This window comes from Candoia aspera, chromosome 2 (genome assembly GCF_035149785.1).
Source record: "Candoia aspera isolate rCanAsp1 chromosome 2, rCanAsp1.hap2, whole genome shotgun sequence".
NCBI lineage: Eukaryota > Metazoa > Chordata > Lepidosauria > Squamata > Boidae > Candoia > Candoia aspera.
Genome location: NC_086154.1, coordinates 27,522,795 through 27,550,646, shown reverse-complemented (window position 1 = coordinate 27,550,646; position 27,852 = coordinate 27,522,795). Strand labels below are relative to the sequence as shown.

At 42.6% G+C, this 27,852-nt stretch overlaps 1 protein-coding gene across 2 annotated transcripts in view; it reads left to right on the top strand.

Annotated features, from left to right (window-relative positions):
* The window catches only part of SUCLG2 (succinate-CoA ligase GDP-forming subunit beta), a 246,989-nt gene that overhangs the window by 182,973 nt on the left and 36,164 nt on the right, over positions 1-27,852 (top strand). Inside the window, exon 10 of one of the 2 annotated variants that reach the window (XM_063291549.1) lies at positions 6,710-7,025. The exons of the other annotated variant lie outside the window; for it this stretch is intronic. Within the exon in view, the coding sequence (XP_063147619.1) occupies positions 6,710-6,784 (75 nt within the window). The 3' untranslated portion in view covers positions 6,785-7,025. Of the gene's footprint in view, positions 1-6,709; positions 7,026-27,852 lie in introns of those variants that run through there. 2 annotated transcript variants of the gene reach the window in all.

The following is a 27,852-nucleotide window of genomic DNA, read 5'->3' as shown; positions in this document are numbered from 1 at the left end:
TGGTATTGGGTACCCTGGCTTAGAAATCAAAACTAACAAGTTGAAGTAAAGAGGGCAATGTTTATTTAAATGTAAGCAATAATAGTGCAAATAATACTATGAATTGGTTGAAAGAGATACACTGCTTTAAGCCAAATAGGTACTGAGCATTAATATTCAAATTTTAATTCACTTTGAACAATTGATGAGAGATTCCATCTGTCATCCCATCATATCATACAAACAAAAATTATTCTGTGGATCACAGGGAAGGAGGAACAAAATAATTGAAGTATAATTTAAGTTACTACATTGTAAACATGTATCGTTGGGGACAAAAGGTGATGGGATGAAAGAGATGATTTGTGAAACACTCTCTCCTGCCATAGCTGATTATGCAACTGCAGAGAACTACACAACAGAAGGGAAACTTCTGATAGTGAACTATGGCATAACTATGGCAACTATGGTTTGCGGCAAGGGGATTGGAAAATTTACTTGCCAGGGATGATTTTACATTCAGAGTGTTAAATTTACTGGAGAAGGAACTATAATTTTAGCATTATCTAATATTGAGGTCAGGAGAGCTGTTCAAAAATGGCACAGCCCACATAATTATCTAACATATCAGAAGAATTACATCTGTTCCTCGCAGGTTTTGCCTGCAGTGTAAGATATTTCTGCATGCTTAGTCTGGCATGGATAAGATATTTTTTGCTTCAAAAAAGATTTGAGTTTTGAGCACAGATGGGATGACATGGTTATAACAACCATTTCATGAATGTATTTCATGACCTGACTTGTAATAGAAATCCCTTAATAGTCTTTCCCACACAATATGTCCAAAAAAGATGTTAATACACAGATGTCCCCACCAGGGTAAGCTACACTGCTTTGGCTTTTTCTTATTGGTAATCTGAATTTTCTTCTCATTTGCGAAATGATGCATTTTGTGGATAAGCGCACAGAATTTCTGAAAAGAATCCCTGTTATCAAATTGAGAACAGCAGTGCTAAAAAGGTGACAATTAAAGCAGAGGGAGAAGTCAACAAAACAGGCTTCAGTCAGAGATTAAACACTGTACAAACTGGGATGTGATTACTACAGGTTACGTCCTAACAGTCAGAAATCACGCTGAGACGAGGAGTAGGTCTCTAGTGTTTATTACTGCTACATAAAACAGAATCCTAACAAACTGAAGAAGCGGGGGAAAAACCCAGATAGATAAACCCCAAAAGTCAAGGTGGGTCTGATCTGTGTCTCTTTGAATGGCTGCTCAACTCCTCAGTACTACGCATGCGTTTTCCCCCCTGGATAGAGGCCCCCTCCTGCTCACCATCAGTACTCATGACAGGTTATGTATGTGTGTTAATGGATTGGAAATAAAAGATCCATTATTCCCCTGGATAGCAGCATTTCTGTAATTTCTTTGAGGCTGACCCTTCTTTACAGCTGCAAGAATGGAAAGGGATCAGCATCATGAATTTACTGATAACCTAATTAATCAACATAAAGGTTGGAGAAAGAATGTATTGGTGATTCTGCATTAACTCAGGCTCATGTTAGAATGCCAGGAAAGGAATAGATCAAACAACTGAACTATTTCATTTATTTCCTTATAAAAGGAGGTGTGAAATGGGATGAGAAGAAGCTTATCCTGGCTTTGAATGTGGGTACCAAATCAACACTATTCTAGTTAATTTTGTTCTATACTAAAATAGTGGTCCAGATTAAATCAAGATCTGGTGCCAGGAATTATTTACTCAGAGTTATTTCTGCATATTTGCATCTCATTATCAGATAATTCTTTTTCCAATCTATTTTAAGACTACATGTAAATAATAGCAATTCCTATGACCAGTTCACTGAACAGTTAAACCGTTTTGTTTTGTTTTGGTGATGTATAGAGCCACCCATCTCACAGCACTGGGCAGCAAAGAAAGATTAAAACCACCATAACATATTACCCATGATGCCTTGTTAAAACAACAGCCCCCTCAAACAAAAAACCACATCACCAGCACAGCTCATCTAACCTCCTGGTCTGAAATGCCTAGGGGAACAGCCAGGGCTTCAGAGCTTTACAAAAGGCTAACAGGGTCAGGGCCATATGGATCTCTGGAGGGATGCTGTTCCACAGGGCAGGTGCAACCACAGAGAAGACACAACACCGGGGCCCAACAAGATGGCATTGATCGAAGTGAATATTTGTAGCTCACGGTTGAACTGTGGAATCCTTGGTGCTCTCTGAGCCTTGTTGTTTTCTTGCAGACGTTTCATTGCCAGACTAGGCAACATCTTCAGTTCGCACTGAAGATATTGCCTAGTCTGGCAATGAAACGTCTGCAAGAAAACAACAAGGCTCAGAGAGCACCAAGGACTCCACAAGATGGCATTGTTTGATGGAATCCAGAGCATGCCTTCCCTGCTAGACCTGTTGGGGCAGGCGGAAACAATAGGGGACAGGTGGTCCTGCAAATAGCTTGGTCGTGTCCCATGGAGGGCTTTATAGGTGGTAACCAACACCTTGAATCAGATTTGGAAGCCTACCGGGAGACACTGCAGCTCGCAGAGCAATGGTATTATGTGAGAGATGTCAAAAACTGCCCACACTGCTGCATTCTGGACTATCCGCCGCTTCAAATATTCTTCAAGAGCAGTCTGATGTATAACATGTTACAGTAATACAAGTGGGCGTCACTAAAGCATGAATCACCATGAGCAAGGCCTCCCAGTTCAGGAATGGGTGCAATAGGCACACAAGATGAACCTGTGCAAAGGCCCCTGCTCTTCAAGCAGGAGCCATGAGTCCAGGAGGACCCCCAAATTGTGCATTAGCTCTGACTGGGGAAGTACACCTCCAGGTTGAGTTACAGACGGAAGATCTCCAGAGCCGAGGGGCCTTAAAACCCACAGCCACTCAGTCTTGTTAGGGTTGAGAAGAAGTTGTTCTGTCCCATCCAGACTCCCACAATCTCCAGGCACTGGGAAAGGATCTCGGTGGCATCACTTGTTCAGCCCAGGGCAAAAATGTACAGCTGAGTGGTACCATACCCCAGGGTGACAAATGACCTCCCCCATCTCCCTTCATGTAGATGTCAAATAGAAGTGGGGAAAGAGTAAAGTCCTGATGTACCCTACAAAGCAGGGGCCTTCAGCTTGACCTTTCTCCCACTGCCGACACCAATTGCAACTGGCTCTGGAGAAAGGAGAAGAACCACCAATCTCCTGAGCCAGCCCAGAAGGCGATCAAAGGTATCAAAGGCCACTGAGAGATCAAGGGAGACCAGGATGGACCATTACCATATCACCTTGTACTGATTTTTATGCTGTCAGATGACCCATACCCAAATGAGGTCGTGATAATCCTGAACCAGCGGTTGGTTTGGTGCATTCACTCCTATCACAAGATGTTGTCTTTCAGGTTTGTGAAAGATGGTTCTCATGATTAAGGTTGTGTGTACACAAACTCCTGCCATCTTCTTCCCTCACGGACTATTTAGTGTTCCTTAAACCGTTAGCATTTTCTATCATTTTACAATAGACAAAATGATTGAAAGCTAATCTAGTGACTAGTGAATTAATTCATAAGTAAACACCAGGCCAAATTAGATGAGACTTCATAGTGCATCATCATCTGTCCCATTAATACAACATGAATTATATCTATGAAATGGGGAGAGCCATACAGATCAGAGCAGTAGGAGGGAGGGAGGAGTCACCGATTTTCCCACTAGCTTCTCTCTCCTCTCCTCCGTCACTGATGCTATTTGTTGCACCAGCAGGTGAGGGGGCAAGGTTGGGGAAGAAAATATTATAGGGGAAGTGCTTTTCACAAGTGGTGATGCCTTAACAGATTTCCCATTTTAAAACGTAGAAAGGGAGAGAAACACTCAAGGCACAATCCTGCTTTGAAAACACTGATAATTAGCCCTCCTTTGTGAAAGGTGGGATTGGCCCACTCATCTTTTATCCTAGTATACACAACCAGAACATTGTGAACCGTGAATTGGGGAAACTAAGTGCATTGCTTTAGACTTCATGACAGAAAGGCAGAGTAGAAGGAACACCGAGGTCACAGAATTTCTTTCATAGCAAACTTTCCTGTCCTAATAACATTCTAAATTTTACTAATGTGCAATTTTGTTATTAGGTTATGAGTTATTCACAGGTTTTTTTATCCCGCCTTTATTATTTTTATATATAACTCAAGGCGGCGAACATACCTAATACTCCTTCCTCCTCCTTTTTCCCCAGTTCACCAATCATTTGTATTGTTCATTGTTGATTTAGTTTCCTTCTTGTAATACTTTCAGAAATCAAGCTAGTAGCCTAGCAATCATTTTGAAAAATCCTCTGTTTACTAATTTGGGGTTTGATATGTTTTTTTCCCCTTTTAAGAGACTGAATATTGCACAGAAGAACTAAGCAAAGTCTGAAACACTGCCCATGCACTTCTAAAAAGAACTGGATTGGGTAACTCAAGTTTAGGAGCTAATTCAAAAAAATTTCCACTCTTTGATGAGCAAGGATTATAAATGAGTCTATCTGTCAATTGCAGACACTTAGACAAATGACAATCTGAAGCTATGATAATGAATGCATTATCTTCTGCAGTTATTCCAGAATAAATTGGTCCTCCTTTGCAAAATTCAAGAGAGCTCTGACATTATATTGCTGCTCTCCCCCCAAATCATCTTTGAACTTGGACACAGTTATACTCTTTGCTACCCATATAAAGGTTTATAATGCAGTAAAGAGGAATCTAGAGACCTGGGGCAGGGCAGGGTCTTGTAGAAGTATGCACAAGATTTCCCAAAGTATGTTGCTTTGTTATTGGTAACCAGCTATAACATTTTTGCAATGTTTTGGGAATGCTTTTTAAGATATATGTATTGTTCTCACCATCTTACGCTTTCTGGAATGAAACTATCTGGCCACAATGTGACACAGAAAACAGGCTAAATACACCTTTGATCTGAACCAGCAGAGTCCTACTATGTTCTGTGTTCTTCTGGTAAATGCTTTGTTGACTTGGTGCAGTTAAAGGCCCATAAAATTTTGAATGACACTGTCCCCAAAAGTGTTCTGCTCTTTCTTCGGAACTTCTCTGCCTGCAAATGTTGAATACATTGTGGAGTTCTTGGTGCTCTCTGAGCTTGGTTGTTTGCTTGCAGATGTTTCATTACCCAACTAGGCAACATCACCAGTGCACAGTGGGTAAAGAAACATCTGCAAGCAAACAGCCAAGCTCAGAGAGCACCAAGAACTCCACAGTTCAACCCTGAGCTACGGATATTCTCTTATTCTTCTTCATTTTACCAAATATTGTGGTAAACAGAGCTGGTTCTCACATTGTGTATCAGCATACAGAAGAATTTAACCTGCAGCTTGTGCTGTTGTTGGCATGTTGTGGGGAAAATAGGAAAAGGAAGGAGTATTTGGTATGTTTGCCACCTTGAGTTATTTATAAAAATAATAAAGGCAGGATAGAAAATAGAAAGAAAGAAAGAAAGAATAATATCTGAATCCATGATGAGCAACAACGTGGATCACAGCCATTCTTGGAAGTTTTTACAGGTAGGGATAGGAATGTGAGCTGTTTTCTTCTTTACCTTTACATCACTCAGCGGTGATCACTCAGCAATGGAGCCCTACAGCGCATGCCAAAAGTTCCATATGCCATTTCTGGCAATTTGGGTAAGCTTCTCCTGGAGAGCCATTACCAATCAATGCAAGTACTGTAGTACAGATAGGAGGAGCCTAACTACCTTGCAAGTATTGGGCACACTTTAATTATTTTTATTTTATTTTGTTTTGTTTTGTTTTGTTTTCATTTTTTTTTTTAAATGGAGCTTATATGCTGCTCCAGTCCAGCAGATCTCTGGCTCTCTATTCTCCAGGGATCACTAGACATGTGAAACAGCCTCTTGGTGAGGATCCTGCCTCTTAAATCCCCAGCCCGATAGGTAGGTAGGTAGGTAGGTAGGTAGGTAGGTAGGTAGATGATTTACAGCATTGTACACCCCAAAATTATCAGACTCTTGGCAGTTTACAGTAATAAGAGCATAACAAAACAAGAGCAATAAAAATTAAAGCATGCATGTTAAGATTAAAAACAAATACATAAATCATAAAACCATAACCCCAAATCAGTGAAACCTGGGGGTCCTCATTCACCACATACCCGTTAGGAAAAATTTGGCTCCACCAATTCCATGGGGAGTTTTAGGGTCAGCAAAAAACTGCCAAGGATTGCATTGTGCACCTGTGGGCTAGACAGACCAACTTATAGCATCAGCCAGTGATTGGGATGGTGACATAAAGCCTGTCTGCATTGGTGATTTCTTGCCAAGCCAAGGTTGGATGATGCTGAAAATTGGTCTGAAGGTCTCATCGTCTTCCTGTTCTGTATTATAGTGTACTAGAAGTCTCTAGTTTTGAGCCTGTACCATTTTCATTACTTTTTAAATTAGGGCTACCAGACCTAGTGGACATCCAGATTTCTGCAACTGAAATCTGGATTACTTTTATAAGATGTACTAGTAGTAGTAAGAGGAAGAGAAGTATCATTTCCTTGGCAGGGTAGGATGAATTTAACAAATGCAGCATTGTCTGTTTTCCAATAGTATTGGGGGATTCATATTTTTAATACCACAATACAATTCTTTCCAAGCTGGGAATTGCCAGGCGTTTCAGTAATTAAATGGCATCTGCTTCTCCCTTCCAGATTTCTTTCTCTCCCCCTTTCCCCTGCCTCCTGCAAACGACACCTCAGCATTTTGTATGCCCTGGAATTTTATAGGTTCTCATCTGGCTATTTTAGGATTAAACACACAAACTTTTATTTGCAAACTTTATTTACTTCTGGAGGCACAGAATATCCAGAAACAACTACCCTAATCTGGCACCCTCTAAATGTGTGGACTTGCTTTCAGAATTCTCAGCAATGGTGATGCTGACTTGGAATTTTAGAAGTTGAAGTCCATCCATTAAGAGACTTCCCATATTGGAGAAGATTGCAGAACCTGATTTTTGGAGTATGCCATTTCTTTTCCCAATAAACAAACAAATAAATAAAATAGAAAGATATGAACAATACTGCTGTACCTCATGCTTGGTCAAAATACTTTATAGATCGATTAATTCCAAAATGTTGGGAGCATATTCACATCTTTAAATTGAATTGGTCTTTGTAACACTCTATTAACAAACATACAGATATTAAACCAAAAAGGGGAAATAATGGGACAAGCCCTTATCCCCTGACCAATTTTATTCTTCCAGCTTAGGGCATACTCATGTTGACAGGTTGCTCCATCATGAGTATGGCCCACCAACCATTTCTGGAGGGCAGGAATGGATGACATTATCCTCTGATTGCTCCCAGAGTACTACAGATTCAACTTCCATCCATGTTTTCTTGCAGCACTTCAGTTTCTTCTAGGCTAACCCATGTGCCTTGATTGGCTACTCTACAAAGTGCAGGGCAGAACCTTCCCCCACCCAACTTTGGTCATTGGTCACTGACCTGTAGCTCCCTAATCTCAGCTGCATTTACTGTTGCCAATGGTGTTCTTTCTTTTTTAATAAGAATTTTATTAAGTTTCAAGCAAAAATAAAACCTACAGAAAAACAAAAAAATACAAAGAAAAAAACTAAAGTGTGAAACACAAGAGAAAAATTTTTCAAAGATACAAAAAGAGGTGACTTCCAACTTTTTACAGCAAGGATATATAAAAATTTTCATAATCCCTTACTCTTTGTTAAACCAAAACCACATTATTTCTATAAATCATTCCATTGGCAAATTGTAAAAATCACTAAATACAGTTATTCTCTCCCCTTATATCAAAAGAAAAAAGAAAGAAAAATTTATATAAACTTCCTAAACAACAACTTCCCCAAAGATAACATTTATTTAATTATTTCCTTCCTACTACTTTTCGATACATTTCTGTCTACTATGATAAAAAATCAAACTAAAAAACATATAAATTGTCTGCCATTATACTTGATAATGTTCCCTAGAGGCGAAGATAACTAGGCTTAGACTCTCATACTTTGGGCGCATTGTCAGGAAAGACTGATCGCTTGGTAATGTTGAGGGCCATCAGAAAAGAGAAGACCTTCAGTGTGATAGATTGATACAATTACCGCAACAATGTATGCAAACATCGGAACAGTCAGGCATATGGTGTAAGACCGAACAGCATTTTGTTCTGTTATACATAGGGTCACCATGAGTCATAAACGACTCAGTAACAACTAACAACAACAATACTTGATAGTACAACAATTATAATAATCCTAATCATATTAAACCTAAAACCATCCAAATAGACATTTTTTTCTTATACCTTAATAATCTGGATCCAAATCGTTAAAGATAAATGAAATCAGCCAAACTCTAAAAGCAATCCAGATAAATATTTTAAAACTCTTATCCCACTTCAGAATAAACCAGAGCATTTACATATCCCCATAATGCTCACAGTCACTCATGCCCTCATGACCTCCCATCTGGATTACTGCAATGTGCTCTACATGGGGCTGCCCTTGAAGAGCATTCGGAAGCTTCAGCTGGTGCAGAATGCGGCTGCACGGGTAGTAAATGGAGTCGGATATTTTGACACACGTAACACCACTGCTGCGTGAGCTGCATTGGTTGCTGATGTGCTTCCAGGTGCAATTCAAGGTGCTGGTCGTTACCTTTAAAGCCCTTCATGGCTTGGGACTGGGTTACCTAAGGGACCGTCTTCTCCCAGTTGTTTCTGCCCATCCAATTTGATCTGGTAGATTGGGCATGCTGTGGGTCCCATGAGCCAAGGAATGTTGGTTGGCGGGGACTAGAAGGCGTGCCTTCTCAGCCGTAGCACCTGCCCTCTGGAATATCCTCCCTACAGATATTAGGATGTCCCTGACCCTGTTAGCCTTTCGTAAGGCCATGAAGACCTGGTTATGTGCCCAGGTCTGGGGCCCTGAAGGTGTGAATGGTCCCGTTTCTTGGTTATATTAACATCTATGTACTGCATATTGGTGGCCATGTATATTTATTCTGTAATTTAATTGTTTTAATTGTTTTATAGTTTTTAATTGTTGTAAGCCACTCTGAGTCACTTGCTGAGAAGGGCAGCTATAGAAATCAAATAAATAAATAAATGCGCCCAGAGCTTTTTTCTTAAAAAATCAAACAGCCCAACTGCCCGCCTCAAAAACTCCAACTTCTCTTCAGGAGACCTCCTGTACATAATAACCTCTTCTTTTCCATGGCGTTCCACCAGAAAATCCATTTCACTTGTGGCTTGCAACTCACTCTCTCCCTTAAATTTCTCCAACTCGACTATCCAATCTTCATCCAGCATTTCTATAGAGATCCCGATCTCACTCTTAGAAGAGACATTTCTGTCGCTGTTAAATTCCTCATTTTCATCCATGACATCCCCAACCGGCTGACACATTTTTGACCTCATATTTTCCACAATGTCCTGAATGTCTTGCATAAAAACTTGATAGAAGTCAGAAAAGAATCTGTTTAAAATCTTGGTGGAAGTCAGAGAAAATCTGTTTAAAATCCTCAATATCTCACGAAGTAGATTATGGCGCCCCCTAGGAGCTTAACCAGTGAAAGTTGAAGATATGGAAGAGTTCAGGAGTGTGAGATATGCAGACAGTTCCCCGGGGAGAGTAGAAGCAGAAAACTGAAAGTTCAAATCAGCCAATTCAACATGTAGGAAAATGCTAATATCTTCAAATTTAGTACAAAAATAGTAACAGGGAGAAAATTATTAACTCTCAATCCTCTTTAATTTTTGGAGGGAAAACAAAGTCCAAAACTTAAAAAGAATTTTTAAAAAGTAATCCCAAAAATCTTCAGCAAAGGATCGTTACCTTGTCGTGGTGCTGGAGCTTGAGCACCTCAGTGATGCCATGAGCTAAACCATGAAGGGCAACCCAAGACGGGAAGGTCATGACAGAGAGGTAAGACTAAATGTGATCCCTGGGGAAGGTAATGGCAACCCACCCCAGTATTCTTGCCGTGAAAACTAAATGGATCAATAACCTAAGAGACGGCTTTATACATGGACTTCCCCAGATGGACAACACCGAAATCAGATTGACTACATCCTTTGCAGCCAAAGGTGGCGGACATCTATACAGTCGGTAAAAACAAGGCCTGGAGCTGACTGTAGTTCCGATCACAAACTTCTTATTGCACAATTTAGGATCAGACTAAATAGATTAGGGAAGACCCACAGATCAGCTAGATATGTTGTTGTTGTTTATTCGTTTAGTCGCTTCCGACTCTTCGTGACTTCATGGACCAGCCCACGCCAAAGCTTCCTGTCGGTCGTCAACACCCCCAGCTCCCCCAGGGACGAGTCCGTCACCTCTAGAATATCATCCATCCACCTTGCCCTTGGTCGGCCCCTCTTCCTTTTGCCTTCCACTCTCCCTAGCATCAGCATCTTCTCCAGGGTGTCCTGTCTTCTCATTATGTGGCCAAAGTATTTCAGTTTGGCCTTTAATATCATTCCCTCAAGTGAGCAGTCTGGCTTTATTTCCTGGAGGATGGACTGGTTGGATCTTCTTGCAGTCCAAGGCACTCTCAGAATTTTCCTCCAACACCACAGTTCCAAAGCATCGATCTTCCTTCTCTCAGCCTTCCTTATGGTCCAGCTCTCGCAGCCATATGTTACTACAGGGAACACCATTGCTTTAACTATGCGGGCCTTTGTTGTCAGTGTGATGTCTCTGCTCTTAACTATTTTATCGAGATTTGTCATTGCTCTTCTTCCAAGGATTAAGCGTCTTCTGATTTCCTGACTGCAGTCAGCATCTGCAGTAATCTTTGCACCTAGAAATACAAAGTCTTTCACTGCTTCTACATTTTCTCCCTCTATTTGCCAGTTATCAATCAAGCTGGTTGCCATAATCTTGGTTTTTTTGAGGTTTAGCTGCAAACCAGCTTTTGCACTTTCTTCTTTCACCTTCATCATAAGGCTCCTCAGTTCCTCTTCGCTTTCAGCCATCAAAGTGGTATCATCTGCATATCTGAGATTGTTAATGTTTCTTCCAGAGATTTTAACTCCAGCCTTGGATTCCTCAAGGCCAGCTTGTCGCATGATGTGTTCTGCATACAAGTTGAATAGGTAGGGTGAGAGTATACAGCCCTGCCGTACTCCTTTCCCAATCTTAAACCAGTCTGTTGTTCCGTGGTCTGTTCTTACTGTTGCTACTTGGTCGTTATACAGATTCTTCAGGAGGCATACAAGATGACTTGGTATCCCTATACCACTAAGAACTTGCCACAATTTGTTATGGTCCACACAGTCAAAGGCTTTAGAATAGTCAATAAAACAGAAATAGATGTTTTTCTGAAACTCCCTGGCTTTTTCCATTATCCAGCAGATATTGGCAATTTGGTCTCTAGTTCCTCTGCCTTTTCTAAACCCAGCTTGTACATCTGGCAATTCTCGCTCCATGAACTGCTGAAGTCTACCTTGCAGGATCTTGAGCATTACCTTACTGGCATGTGAAATGAGTGCCATTGTTCGATAGTTTGAACATTCTTTAGTGTTTCCCTTTTTTGGTATGGGGATATAAGTTGATTTTTTCCAGTCTGATGGCCATTCTTGTGTTTTCCAAATTTGCTGGCATATAGCATGCATTACCTTGACAGCATCATCTTGCAAGATTTTGAACAGTTCAGCTGGGATGCCGTCGTCTCCTGTTGCCTTGTTATTAGCAATGCTTCTTAAGGCCCACTCAACCTCACTCTTCAGGATGTCTGGCTCTAGCTCACTGACCACACCGTCAAAGCTATCCCCGATATTGTTATCCTTCCTATACAGGTTTTCTGTATATTCTTGCCACCTTTTCTTGATCTCTTCTTCTTCTGTTAGGTCCTTGCCATCTTTGTTTTTGATCATACCCATTTTGGCCTGGAATTTACCTCCAATGTTTCTAATTTTCTGGAAGAGGTCTCTTGTCCTTCCTATTCTATTGTCTTCTTCCACTTCCGCGCATTGCTTGTTTAAAAATAATTCCTTATCTCTTCTGGCTAACCTCTGGAATTTTGCATTTAATTGGGCATATCTCCCCCTATCACTGTTGCCTTTTGCTTTCCTTCTTTCTTGGGCTACTTCTAGTGTCTCAGCAGACAGCCATTTTGCCTTCTTGGTTTTCTCTTTCTTTGGGATGTATTTTGTTGCCGCCTCCTGAACAATGCTGCAAGCTTCTGTCCAGAGTTCTTCCGGGACCCTATCTACTAAGTCCAGTCCCTTAAATCTATTCTTCACCTCCACTGCATATTCCTTAGGAATATTAGTGAGCTCATATCTAGCTGATCTGTGGGTCTTCCCTAATCTCTTTAGTCTGATCCTAAATTGTGCAAGAAGAAGTTCGTGATCTGAACTACAGTCAGCTCCAGGCCTTGTTTTTACCGACTGTACAGATGTCCGCCACCTTTGGCTGCAAAGGATGTAATCAATCTGATTTCGGTGTTGTCCATCTGGTGAAGTCCATGTATAAAGCCGTCTCTTAGGTTGTTGGAAGAGAGTGTTTGTGATGCAGAGTGAATTGTCTTGGCAAAATTCTATCAGCCTGTGTCCTGCTTCGTTTTGTTCTCCTAGGCCATACTTACCTGTAATTCGAGGTGTCATTTGACTGCCCACCTTAGCATTCCAGTCTCCTGTGATGAAAATAACATCCCTTTTAGGCGTGTTGTCCAGTAGGTGCTGCAGATCCTCATAGAACTGCTCTACTTCAGCTTCTTCAGCATTTGTGGTTGGGGCGTATATTTGGATCACTGTGATGTTAGATGGCTTGCCCTGAATTCGAATTGAGATCATTCTGTCGTTTTTTGGGTTGTATCCAAGCACTGCTTTAGCCACTTTAGTATTAATTATGAAGGCTACTCCATTTCTTCTGTGGTCCTCTTGTCCACAGTAGTAGATCTGGTGGTCATTTGATGTGAAGTGGCCCATTCCAGTCCATTTCAGTTCACTGACGCCCAGAATGTCTATCTTTAATCTTGACATCTCACCAATAACCACATCCAATTTGCCCTGGCTCATAGATCTTACATTCCAGGTTCCAATGGTGTGTTGATCCTTAGAACATCGGATTCGCCGTTCACCACCAGCACCGTCGGCCGCTAGCCGTCCTTTCGGCTTTGAGCTAGCTGCGTCATCACGTCTGGGGCTAGTTGAGCTCATCCTCTGTTCCTCCCCAGTAGCATTTTGACCATCTTCCGACCTGGGGGTCTCATCTTCCAATGGTATACCGACATATCTCTGGTTGTACTGATCCATTTAGTTTTCACGGCAAGAATACTGAGGTGGGTTGCCATTACCTTCCCCAGGGATCGCATTTAGTCTGACCTCTCTGTCATGACCTTCCCGTCTTGGGTGGCCCTTCACGGTTTAGCTCATGGCATCATTGAGGTGCTCAAGCTCCAGCACCACGACAAGGTAACGATCCTTTGCTGAAGCAGCTAGATATGAGCTCACTAATATTCCGAAGGAATATGCAGTGGAGGTGAAGAATCAATTTAAGGGACTGGACTTAGTAGATAGGGTCCTGGAAGAACTCTGGATAGAAGTTCGCAATATTGTTCAGGAGGCGGCTATAATGATTGCCTATTCTAACATACTCAGCCTCACAAGCAGGTTCTTAATGAAAACTGATTTATTGGAAGAATAGTGTGCAAATACAAAGAAAGCTGAGAATGAGCAAAAGCGCGCCAAATACAAACTAAAAACCCTCGCTTCAAACCCAGTTCCACCCCACTCCCGCTTAGCAACCACTCCCTCCCCGGTGTTAGCAACGGTTGCCCACATCGGCCTGAGAAAGTAACCTTGAAGACATTCCATAACCCAAACATACATTCCACAGTTACAGTAATGAGATTACAGCCTGGCACGGCTGGAAATCTCCACTCTGCAAATACGTATCAGGAAAGTGACATGCGAAACGTTACAATGTATTCAGAATATTGGAATGATGAACATGACATACTGCCCCCCTTAAAAAAATTGTGAAATTAAGGAGCAGGTTTAGCAGGATAGGCAGTATGAAAATGGGTAACTAGAAGAGGGGAGTGAACATCGCGGGCAGCAACCCACTCAGGATGAGAAAAATGTTTCCACCGGACCAAATATTGCAAGGTAGAATGAAGGCGACGAGAATCCAGAATCTCCTGGACTTCGAAGTGTTGCTGGCCATCAGTCATAATGGGGGGAGGTGGCGCGGGTTGTGGGTGCCAGCGATCCGACTGGTGGAAGGGTTTGAGTAAGCTTCAATGAAAAACAGGATGCAAACGTTTAAGATTACGAGGCAAATCTAACTTAAAAGTAACAGGATTAATTTGAGCCACAATAGGGAAGGGGCCCACGAATTTTGGTGCCAACTTCTTAGATGGTTGGGGCGATTTGATAAACCTTGTGGAGAGGTAAGCTTTATCCCCAACTTTGAAGGGTGGCTGAGGTGCCCGTTTGGTGTCAGCATGGCGTTTGTAAGCAGCCTGGGCATCGGCGAGAGCTTGTTTGATTTTAGGCCATGAGTCTCCCAGATGTGCTGCCCAGTCTACAGGGGAGGAAGGAGGTGATGTTGGTTGCGGCAGCTCAGGGATGGGCACGAAATCCCGACCAAAGACAGTGCGAAATGGCACCTGACCAGTGCTCTGATGCACTGCTTTGTTGTAGGCGACTTCAGCAAATGGCAGGAGGTCGACCCAATTATCTTGTTGATAGTTCACAAAAGCCCGCAGATATTGCTCCAGTGTGGAATTAAGTGCCTCCGTGGCTCCATCAGTCTCAGGATGTGACGCAGTGGAGAGCGCTTGCTTGGTGCCCACCAATTTCATAAAAGCCCGCCAAAATTGCGACGTAAATTGTGTGCCTCTGTCAGTCACCAAACGGGAGGGGCTCCCGTGGAGCCTGTACACATGTACAAAGAAGAGGCGGGCCAGCTGTTGGGCGGAGGGAATAGATGCGCATGGAATGAAATGGGCTTGTTTTGAGAAATAGTCTTTTACAACCCAAATCACAGTTTTTCTCTGACTTGGAGGTAGATCCACGATAAAGTCCATAGAGATTTCCTCCCAGGGGTGAGAGGGACTGGCGACTGGTTGGAGCAAACCTTGAGGCTTCCCCACCTTCCGTTTGGAAGCAGCGCAAACAGGGCAGGAGGCAACATAGTCTTTAACATCATGCCTCATCGTTGGCCACCAGAATTGGCGCCTAACTAAGTGAAGTGTTTTAACAAATCCAAAAGGCCCCGCTAGTTTGTCATCATGGCAACGGAGCAAAACGTCTTTGCGTAAAACTTCAGGTACATAGAGGCAATCATTCTTCCAAGCCAAACCCTCGTCAAAAGCAACAGTGTGTAAATTTGCTTGTAACCAAGTGTCAGATTTCAATTGGGAAAGAAACTGTTGTTGCAAATCTGAGGAAACTGGCAACCGTCCCGGAGGGGTTGAAATTGAAGCGTCTGGTTGCTGCGCACGAGTCTGGCTGCGAGTCACAGCTGCCAGACTCAATTGTGGCTCCGTCCAGAGAGTCCCTATTACATCAGGTACAGTGCTGGAATCTTGGGGTCTACGGGACAGTGCATCAGCCAGAAAGTTTTTTTTCCCTGGGATAAATTTTAACTTGAAATCAAAACGGCTGAAGAATTGAGCCCATCTGATTTGCTTTGGGTTTAGCTTACAAGGCGCACTGAGTGCTTCGAGGTTTTTGTGGTCAGTCCAAACCTTGAAAGGATGGGTAGCCCCCTCCAACAGATGGCGCCAAGTGTCCAAAGCAGCTTTAACAGCAAAAGCCTCTTTTTCCCAGACGTGCCACCGTCTTTCCGTCTCAGAGAATTTACGAGAGAGATAAGCACAAGGCTTTAGACATCCTGATTCATCTGCTTGTAGCAGGAGTGCTCCAACAGAAAAATCAGAGGCATCTACTTGCACCACAAATGGTTTGTTAGGATCTGGATGCTGTAAAATGGGTTCTGCAGTGAATAGTTTCTTAAGCTTGTCAAAAGCCAGCTGGCATGCAGGCGTCCATTTTAGTAATGCCCCCGGATTCTTTGATCTCCGGGTGTCCCCCTGCCCCTTAGTTTTAAGCAACTCAGTGAGGGGCAGGGCGATTTCTGCGAACCCCTGGATGAATGACCGATAAAATGTCGCAAAACCAAGGAAACTTTGAAGTTGCCTTCATGTGCGTGGTGCCTCCCATGCCAGAATGGCCTCAGTCTTAGCTGGATCCATTTCAATACCCTTGTCTGAAATTCTATAACCCAAATAGTCAATTTGAGATTTATGGAAAGCACATTTGGACAATTTAGCATACAGTTCAGCCTTCCTAAGCTTGCTGAGCACCTGTCTGACCAGTTCTATATGTTCCTCCATTGTTTTAGTATAGATTAACACATCATCCAAATATACCAAGACCCCTTTGAATAAGTGGTCATGCAAGACCTCATTGATCAGTTGCATAAAAACCCCTGGCGCTCCCGCCAGCCCAAAAGGTAACACTTTATACTGGAAAGAGCCCAGAGGACAATTGAAAGCAGTTTTCCATTCATCCCCCTCTCGTATACAAATGCGAAAATATGCCTCCCTCAGGTCCAACTTAGAGAATATTTTCCCCTTCGCCAGATGTGATAACATGTCCTTGATTAACGGGACGGGATATTTATTTAATATTGACACTGCATTCAATCCACGGAAATCCGTACATAATCTCAAAGTCCCATCTTTCTTGGATCTGAATAGAACAGGAGCACCCACTGGGGAACTGGCTGGTTCGATAAAACCCCTGGCTAGGTTTTTATCGATAAACTCTCTTAGCGTTGCCAGTTCCTTCTGGGTCATAGCATAAATTTTTGGCTTAGGCAACTTTGCATTAGGGATAAAGTCTATGGCACAGTCGGTTTTGCGGTGTGGTGGTAGCTGATCTGCCTCCTTTTCGCCAAACACATCTGCAAAGTCTTGGTATTGCTCCGGCAGTCCGTCCAGCGGACCCGTAAGGAGATGCGGAGTTGTTGCTGCCGCCCTCCCCACCTCGCCGTTTTCCAATTCATCCCCCTCAGAGGCTTTGTAAAATCCATCTGCAAAAGTCACAGTCCTGTGCACCCAATTTATGTGTGGGTTTTGCTGAACAAACCAAGGCATCCCCAAAATGACAAATGAGCCCCCCACAGGCGCCACCACAAAAGGCAGTTTCTCCCAGTGGTTCCCCATTTGCAATGCCACCATCCCTGTGGAGTGGGTCACCGGTTTCCCCCCCGCCATGGATCCGTCTAATTGGGTGAAGATCATGGGCTGTTTCAAAGGGAACGTGGGTAACTCTAATGCAGCTACCACGTCAGGGTGCATTAAACACCGTGAGCACCCCGAATCAACCATTGCCCACACTTCCACAGTCCATGTCTGTGACCCCAATTTCACCTTCACGGTCAGAGTAGGGAAGTTTCCACTCACCGAAGCGTGGTCGCGTCCCTCCTCTACCACCTGCCCAGCAGCGCCTCTTAGGGCAGGTGGCTGGCGTTTCCCGCCGGCTGAGACGGCTCAAGCTCCCCTTCGTCCCCATAGAAAGGAACGTTCTCAGCCTCGGTTTCAGCCATCGCTGCCTTCATCTTCCTGGGCACGGGGGGGGGGGGGATTTCCCTGACTGCTTTGCCGGACGCTCCTCGGTCTTCCTTTGTGGGCACGCCGCTGCTCGGTGTCCCTCCTTCCCACATCGCAGGCATTGCCCTTTCACAAGACGGCTCTCCCTCTCCTCCTGCCAGCCCGTACGTCCCACTCTGCCAGTGGTGGCTGGTGGTTTAGCCGTCCTTGCCATGGCCATTTGCTTGGGACCCCTCCTGTTTTGGGCGAACCTAGCCTGGGCTTGCTCGACATTCGCCGCTAGTTGAATCCAGTCATATAGGGTGAGCGGATCTGCCCTTCCTAACGCCCATCTCAGTAAGTCGGGTCTCATTCCGTCTTTAAACATTTCTATTAGCGTGGTTGGTGACCAATCATCCACCTTGGCCGCTAGGGCTTGGAATTCTAGGGCATAATCTGCCACGGACTTTGATCCTTGGATAAGTTCCCTCAAAGCCATCTTAGCCTTTTCTTTTGCTAACGGGTCAGCAAAATGCATTTTTAGCGCCCACAGAAAGTCTCTGAAATCATCCAACTCCAGGGCGTCCATCTCGGTTAATTGGACAAACCAGTCAGCTGCCCTCCCCTCCAGTTGGGTAGCTACAGCGTTTATCTTTGCCCTCTCCGAAGGGAACAGCCTCCCAAACTCCTCCATATAGCTTTTCGCATTAGTCAGGAAGAAGGACAGTTTTGTGGGATCCTCATCAAACTTGACATTGAAATCCCTATATCTGGCTCTTTGCAGGCTGCTCTTCCTCTCCTTCCTCCCGGCCCTCCTCCTGGGCTCTGGAGACCTCTTCTCCCGAGGGGGGAGGGGACCCGCAGCTCCGACTTTGGGACTCTTCCTCTGATCTCTGCTTCGTCCCCTCCCGGCATCCTCGGCCCGCCACGGGGGCGACGGGGACGCCCGCCGGGGACTGCGCGGTGGTGATCCCCCCCAGTACCTCCTCCGGTCTTTCCTCCTCACGCTCGGGGGGGGGAAGGAGAAACAGAGGGAGACGACCGTCTGTAATGATATTCCCTTCTTCCTCTTTCCTGGCTGCCCTTCGCAAATGACATCCTTGCCATCATGTCTTCTAGAGACTTTACCCTGGCTTCCAATCTCTGTGATGTCTCACTGGCCTCCGAGACGTCTGACCCACTCCTCACCCTTATGGCCACCTCTGGGGACAGCGGATACTTTGGCTTCCCAGGTGCCTGGGGCGTTCCGGACCGGGTTCCCTCGTCCTTCCTGACCACTTTGGACTTTACCGCTTTCGCAGTAGCTGAGCTGGCGTCTGAGGTCTCCGACAGCTCCTCCGACTCCGGCGTGAGGGTCCTTTCCCTTCTTTGCCTCATGGAATCCGGTTCCCCCACGCTGGAATCCTCACTCTCTCCTGAGCGGGAAGTAGGTTCAGTCATCACTAACTTTATTTCCTCACAGTAATACTGGAAGGAGGTTAGTGGAAAGAGTTTTAGGAGATTCTCAGCTTTATGTAATGATTGCCTATTCTAACATACTCAGCCTCACAAGCAGGTTCTTAATGAAAACTGATTTATTGGAAGAATAGTGTGCAAATACAAAGAAAGCTGAGAATGAGCAAAAGCGCGCCAAATACAAACGAAAAACCCTCGCTTCAAACCCAGTTCCGCCCCACTCCCGCTTAGCAACCACCCCCTCCCTGGTGTTAGCAACAGTTGCCCACATCGGCCTGAGAAAGTAACCTTGAAGACATTCCATAACCCAAACATACATTCCACAGTTACAGTAATGAGATTACAGCCTGGCACGGCTGGAAATCTCCACTCTGCAAACACGTATCAGGAAAGTGACATGCAAAACGTTACAATGTATTCAGAATATTGGAACGATGAACATGACAGCGGCAACAAAATACATCCCAAAGAAAGATAAAACCAAGAATGCGAAATGGCTGTCTGCTGAGACACTAGAAGTAGCCCAAGAAAGAAGGAAAGCAAAAGGCAACAGTGATAGGGGGAGATATGCCCAATTACATGCAAAATTCCAGAGGTTAGCCAGAAGAGATAAGGAATTATTTTTAAATAAGCAATGCGTGGAAGTGGAAGAGGACAATAGAATAGCAAGGACAAGAGACCTCTTCCAGAAAATTAGAAACATGGGAGGTAAATTCCAGGCCAAAATGGGTATGATCAAAAACAAAGATGGCAAGGACCTAACAGAAGAAGAAGAGTTCAAGAAAAGGTGGCAAGAATATACAGAAGACCTGTATAGGAAGGATAACAATATCGGGGATAGCTTTGACGGTGTGGTCAGTGAGCTAGAGCCAGACATCCTGAAGAGTGAGGTTGAGTGGGCCTTAAGAAGCATTGCTAATAACAAGGCAGCAGGAGATGACGGCATCCCAGCTGAACTGTTCAAAATCTTGCAAGATGATGCTGTCAAGGTAATGGATGCTATATGCCAGCAAATTTGGAAAACACAAGAATGGCCATCAGACTGGAAAAAAATCAACTTATATCCCCATTCCAAAAAAGGGAAACACTAAAGAATGTTCAAACTATCGAACAGTGGCACTCATTTCACATGCCAGTAAGGTAATGCTCAAGATCCTGCAAGGTAGACTTCAGCAATTTATGGAGCGAGAATTGCCAGATGTACAATCTGGGTTTAGAAAAGGCAGAGGAACTAGGGACCAAATTGCCAATATCCGCTGGATAATGGAAAAAGCCAGGGAGTTTCAGAAAAACATCTATTTCTGTTTTCTTGACTATTCTAAAGCCTTTGACTGTGTGGACCATAACAAATTGTGGCAAGTTCTTAGTGGTATGGGGATACCAAGTCATCTTGTCTGCCTCCTGAAGGATCTGTATAACGACCAAGTAGCAACAGTAAGAACAGACCACGGAACAACGGACTGGTTTAAGATTGGGAAAGGAGTACGGCAGGGCTGTATACTCTCACCCTACCTACTCAACTTGTATGCAGAACACATCATGCGACATGCTGGGCTTGAGGAATCCAAGGCTGGAGTTAAAATCGCTGGAAGAAACATTAACAATCTCAGATATGCAGATGATACCACTTTGATGGCTGAAAGCGAAGAGGAACTGAGGAGCCTTATGATGAAGGTGAAAGAAGAAAGTGCAAAAGCTGGCTTGCAGCTAAACCTCAAAAAAACCAAGATTATGGCAACCAGCTTGATTGATAACTGGCAAATAGAGGGAGAAAATGTAGAAGCAGTGAAAGACTTTGTATTCCTAGGTGCAAAGATTACTGCAGATGCTGACTGCAGTCAGGAAATCAGAAGTCGTTTAATCCTTGGGAGAAGAGCAATGACAAATCTCGATAAGATAGTTAAGAGCAGAGACATCACACTGACAACAAAGATCCGCATAGTTAAAGCAATGGTGTTCCCCGTAGTAACATATTGCTGCGAGAGCTGGACCATAAGGAAGGCTGAGAGAAGGAAGATTGATGCTTTTGAACTGTGGTGTTGGAGGAAAATTCTGAGAGTGCCTTGGACTGCAAGAAGATCAAACCAGTCCATCCTCCAGGAAATCAAGCCAGACTGCTCACTTGAGGGAATGATATTAAAGGCAAAACTGAAATACTTTGGCCACATAATGAGAAGACAGGACACCCTGGAGAAGATGCTGATGCTAGGGAGAGTGGAGGGCAAAAGGAAGAGGGGCCGACCAAGGGCAAGGTGGATGGATGATATTCTAGAGGTGACGGACTCGTCCTTGGGGGAGCTGGGGGTGTTGACGACCGACAGGAAGCTCTGGCGTGGGCTGGTCCATGAAATCACGAAGAGTCGGAAGTGACTAAACGAATAAACAACAACAATCCCAAAAATAAGAATACGTACCGAGGGAGCCTGCTTCTCCTTGCTGTAGAAAGTCTTTCATAGGGTACTCGTACTTAAATATAAATTCAGTGATTTAGGAATGGGGTGGCCAGTCTTAGTGTTCCTTTAAGGCTACAGTGCAGCTTGGAAAATGGTGACGTCTCAGCCTCCCAGCTAGCTCTTACCAGTCGAACGTCAACGCTGTTTGTGATCTTCTGGCTGCAAGCTGCCATCCAGAGGACAGATGGGGTGATTCCAGGTGTTTTCCTTTTTCTGGAAAACACTCCTGGGCTTCAGGAAAACCTGCCTGAGCCTGAAAATAACGCATTGTCAGCTCTGCCCGCTGAGCCCATGGGCACAGCTGTTCAGTCCACCATATCCCCCACTAGAAGCTGCCAATGGTGTTCTAATAGTACAGTGGTTATACTATTTGCCTAATGTGCAGAGGGTCACTGGTTTGAAATCCATCACAAATGTGGTTGGTTTTTTAATTACTATTTTTCTTTTCCTGAGCTACCCACTTTTCTGCTGGGTTATTGTTTTTTTTTGGGGGGGGGGTATAAGGGTGCTATTTGAAATAGGTCTACCAGTGTACAGTTGAAACACTGGTGCTTTACTTTCATTACCTTTACCAGCCCCAATAAATGCACTGATACTTGTTCATTTGTGCTATGGGATAGCTTTCTGCCTCAAGTGACAGCAAAAACAATGAAAAACTGAACTTGTTAAAAAAAGTGAAAACATAAAGTTGGTAGGTCAAGGGAAAAAAGTAATTAAAAGAACATATTTCTGCCAGGTTTTGAATCAAAGACCTTCAAATTTATAACTGCCACGCAACTGGAACACCATTCCACTGCTGAGCATAATTTAGAAATTTTAAATGGTGTTAACACATTTGAATCAAATTGTGAAATCAGGAGATGTTTTAATTAAATGTAGTTCCACAGATCCCTGAAGATCTGACTCTATTGACAAGTTATTGATTTATTGAATCAAATCAATAATCCTGGGTGCTCTTAGTAGTACAGGTAATATTTCATTGTTGTAATTGCTCAAGCCAAGAGGCTAGTAATTACCAGGATTTTTGCCTCACTCCCGATACAATTTATAAAATTCAATAAAAATCCCCCTTCAAGTATGTAGAATTACAATCCTGTTTAGCACTCATAAAAGTCCTATCTAATTCTATTCAAAAGTCCTTCATTCTTTCCCCAAATTATCTTGTTTAACTTCTTTTTTTTAATGACACAGAAGCAATAATATGACCATGACTTTAGTGGCCTCCTAAACAATGAATAAATTCACAGAATATCTATTTACCAGGAAAAGGATCTTCAAACTGTTATTGCATTTTTATATAAAAAGTAGATTGCTTAATGATGATATATTTAAATACTACCTAGAAAAAAATGGATGATTTTTTCATGTAGTAATTAATTATGTAAATGGGGCATGAACAGATATAACAGATATGTCTATATTATATTTATTAATCCATTCAACTAAGGATCAAGGTACCAGAAAAATAATCTAGTTGAAAATAATTCTTATGTGGAACTGAAAAAAAAAATTCTCATTGCAAAGGATTTAAAAGTCACCATACAGCTACTAAATAAAGCATGCAATAAGTTTTAATTTATGAGAATTAGATTTAGGTGGGGTAGTATTGAATCTAATAAGAAATCTAAAACTTGATTAATATCTGCACTTATAATTATTTGTTTCACAGTCAAAATACGATGTTCAGATCTTATATCTGGGGGATATAGCTAAAAAATTTTAACAGGAACATAATTATGAATAAATAAATAAAGCCAGTTTGGTCTAGCGGTTAAGACAACAGGCTAGAAACCAGGAGACTGAGAGTTCTAGTCCCGCCTGAGGCATGAAAGCCAGCTGGGTGACCTTGGGCCCTTTTTCTCAGCCCAACTCACCTCACAGGGTTGTTGTTGTGAGAAAAATAGGAGGAGGAAGGAGTAGTAGGTATGTTCACCACCTTGAGTTATTTTTAAAAATAATAAAGGAGGGATAAAAATAAATAAATTCAATAAATAAATTCAATATATTTATTAAAACACTTAAACACCAATATTTAAAGTATCTTCTAGGTCATTTTTTTTTAATCTACAGATTGCTCTACCAAGCACTGTTTCACTTCCATATTGATAGGAACTCAGCTCACTAGAGGAAGGAATGTTACTTCCAATTTTGCCACATTTCTTTCTGAGTGGGAATGTTATAAAGGTAATATCACAGTGAAAACATCACAAGGCTGATTGTACAATAGAAGTTGGAAAACAGGAATCAAACTCTTCCTCCAACTAATAAGATAATTCTCTGATGCTTTTTTTTTTAAGTTTTGGTCAATATGCTAAGAGCTCAGTTGTTTTGTTTTCCCAGTCATAATTTTCTCTGAAGCTAAAAGCCTTGTGCAGCTCTCAAAGAATTTATCTCGACCCCTTGACCTTTCACATTTCTGCGCCACCAGATTTTCGAAAGAGTTTTCAATTAATAAGAGTGAGCTTCTTAGAAATGAATACAAATAGAGAAGGCTGCAATTAATAGATAACCTAAAACAATAGTTTTAATAGCCCTTGATAGAGAGCATTTAATGTGTAACGGGATTTTCTTAGTTTAAAACAAAACAACAGCTGAGTGAACGTGGGTGAGATTAGCAACATGCATCAAGGGTACGGCATTGTTGGAGCTGAAAAGAGCCACACATGTGTAGATGGTGGATAATGCAGATAATCATTCATTTGTATATAGCCGACTTTCATAATGAGAGGGGGCTACAAGTTCTGTTTGTGCTTTTTGTATGTGGTCTGAATTAGATAGGGAAATGATTAATTACGGAGCTGTATTTCTTGTCAAGTCATGAATAAATATGTTTAGCATCCATATAGCTGTTTACAAACAAGAAAGTCGCATTCTCGCCAAAGATTTGATTAAAAGAAAAATTCAATTCATCTCAGAATTCTCTATGGGAAAGTTCTCTACATTTCTATACTTTGACCTACTGTAATTAAAAGACTCCTAAACATTTTAATTAAACCAAAGGGAATCAGAAGAGGCTTCTTTTAATAGGCCTTTCCATGGTGTCCATGAACAGGGTGGCCTTTATTCTGTGGAGGGCTTATCTTCTCAACTTTCATTCTGCACTGCTCTGGCTGCCTCTGACCCATCCATTTAGACAAGTGTTCCTCAACCTTGGCATCTTTAAGATGTGTGGACTTCAACTCCCAGAATTCCCCAGCCAGCATGCTTGTCTGGACTACCAGACAATGGTACCAGATAATGCTTGTCTTGCCAGCATGCTTATCCCGACTACCAGACTTGCTGGCTGGGGAATTCTGGGAGTTGAAGTCCACACATCTTAAAGTTGCCACGGTTGAGAAACACTGATTTAGACCAACATCACTACAGGGAAATTGGAAATCAGTGGAGGGAAACTGCAGATAGTCACCCAGGGCTCCCTTGCCTGTTTTAAGGCTGCTGGCTAGGAAATAGAGGGGCCATGTGGAAGCTCGTTCATTTCTGTGGCTCACGCTTTTGCCTTGTTCTCTTTACGACATGAGTCACACATTACGCTAAACTATGATCTATTTAACCATGTTTATTAAATAAACGTCACTGAATTTACCTAACACGCTAAACCATAAACTGTATCAGGGTTGTCTGCATGATGGTATGATTAAAGTTCTGCGCATCTTTTATGCGCATCCCACATCAAAAATATGCACATTAAAAATGGGTGGAACTTTGATCACACCCATCAAGATGACCACCATCTTGACCCTTCTGACCACTTCCTGCAGACACCCCTGACTGTCTGCATTTATACAGTTCACTGAGCCAAAATCAAACAAACCATATTGTAGCTTAACATTTGGTGGGCATCCAGCCTCTCTTTTCTAATCCAAATCTCATTGAACTCAGCTGTACATTAGGAAGGGTTGGAATGTTTGCCTTAAGTAAAATTCTGTTCTTTGTTTGTGAAGTATCAGGAGGAGGATAATTTATGTAGCACCACCATCAGTGCATGTGGTGCTGCTCAGCAGGACATAAGCGCCAAATAAATCTGTGTTCCAAGGAGCTTGCAATTTGGTTTCAGCCGCGTAGAGGAAAAAGATGAGAAGAGAAGGAAGAAAGGATAAGGCATCACAAATGCAAATAACTGTAATTGTACTTTGTATTGTGGGAGGAAGAATGAAGCCTCTCTGCATCGCTTTCCTCCATTTGCTTTCTTGAGGTTTACTAACAGAAATGCTTTATACTTTTGATGGAACTCAAACTCCCCATAATGTGACTGAAACTGAAAATCAGTGATTAATACTGTAAGGCAGCCTTTCCCACCCTGGTTCAACCAAGACAGATGTGGTTCCAATTCCAGCTTGGCATTCTGATCTTGATTGAGAACGATGGGAGTGGTGGGTCTGACAATGGCATTGAATGAAGGGAGGGTTTTATCCCTGCTCTGTGGTTGCCTTTGTTTGAGAAATCATCTCTTTGGTACCTGCAAATTTCTCTGAGGGACACTGTAGCTCCTGGGAATGATTCTCTGGAGTCATTCCTTCTCATAATTATGTAATCTCTGCAGTGTTGTATTTCTCCAGGTTTCCAATAATGTTTTTATACTTGCTCTATCTGGAGTTTAGCTGAGTAGCACAATATTCTCCTTAGATTCACATATGTTGATTGGATTTCTTTGCTAGCTTCCCCTTTTCTCTTTATGTATATTTTAGTAAGTCAGGTATCATCTTACTAAAATGTTTTTCCCCTAAGTAAAGGAAGTTAATTACGTTTTAAAGCTAGGAGTGGCAGCCCATCGGAGGTATTTTAGCTGAATGCATCTCGTTAAGCGATATAGTAAGAATCATTACTGTGTTGTTCCAATATATGAGAATGTTTCAGCACAAATATCTTAAGATAATAACACCAACAAATCATTGATTATCTTGCATGGTGCCTTAAATGTGCTCGGCTGGGCATTAAAAAAGGTTTCATCAGAGTTTCACTAGCAGCACATCCAAGTCCATCTAACCAGTGTCCATCCCTAGGAGAACAGTAGGAGTTGCCTCTTACTTTCTAAAATGGCTTTGAGATGGCCAGAAAGCATCCTCTGTCTTTCTTCAAATTTTAAAAGAGCTGGATGTTTATTGCAATGCCCTTATGTCAAAAATAGCAGTTTCTTCCCCAGGGCTTCCAGGATTGGCCATGTGACCATGCAACTGCACACAGTGAACAGAGCAAACCTACCCCTATCATTTCATCACTCTGCTCAACTAGACTTGTTACAGGTAGTCCTCACTTAACGGCTACAATTGAGACCAGAATTTCAGTTGCTAAGCAAAGCAGTCATTAAGCAAATCTGATTTTATGACCTTTCTGCAGCAGTCATTAAGCGAACCACATAGTCATTAAGCGAATCACGCAGTTCCCCATTGATTTTGCTTGCCGGAAGCCAGCCAGGAAGGTTGAAAATGGTGATCATGTGACCATGGGAAGCTGCAACAGTCTTAAATGCAAACTGGTTGCCAAGCACCCAAATTGTGGTCACATGACCGCGGGGATGCTGTGACAGTCTTAAGTGTGAGCAGGGGTTGTAAGTCATGTTTTTTTAGCACTGTCGTAAGTCTGAACCATCTCTAAACGAATGGTCATTAAGTGAGGACTACCTATATACCCATCCCCATGCTTGTGACTCCCTTCTGCTTACCAACTACTGCTGCAAGTTTCCTGCCTTAAAGGGCAATTGGTGCTGCCAAGGCTTCTGTCTCCTTGCAGGGCTTTCATGCACATATCCTACTTGTTCTTATCTTGAGAGAATGGATCTGTTACCTCATTTCATTGCATCTAATTATAGAGCCTTTGTTTTTATGTTTCATGCTATGCTTCATTGGGATTGAGGCATCAGGTACATGGCTCATATCAGTATGAACAACTCTGTCCTTAAGCCTGCTGCAGATTGAGACTAGAATGGGGCATCTAAAATGTGATTTGTTTTAAAGCTGCTCTACACATTTACAAATATAACTTCAAATTGGCAGTGATAAAAGGCCTTCAAACTCATTACCGAGCCTGTGAGCCGTCTAGTTCAGCCTGTAATACGAATTTTGAAGTTAGCACTTTAGTTGTATGAATGTTATTACTGATCATTAATTTTTAAACTGTCACAGTTATTCAATTTTTAAAAAAATCAAATTAGTTTTATATAACTGCAGAAGATAAAAATGAACATTCATCTTCCAAGTTTTTTCCTCTCAATGAATGGCCTTTAATATACTCAGCAACTAAACCAACAGCCCCTAACAAGGACAAACATTTTTTGCATGTTTCTTCAGGTGGAAATGGATGAGGCACCATAATTACAGGGTTATTCTAAGTCAGTGATGGAGAACCTATAACATGCGTGTCAAA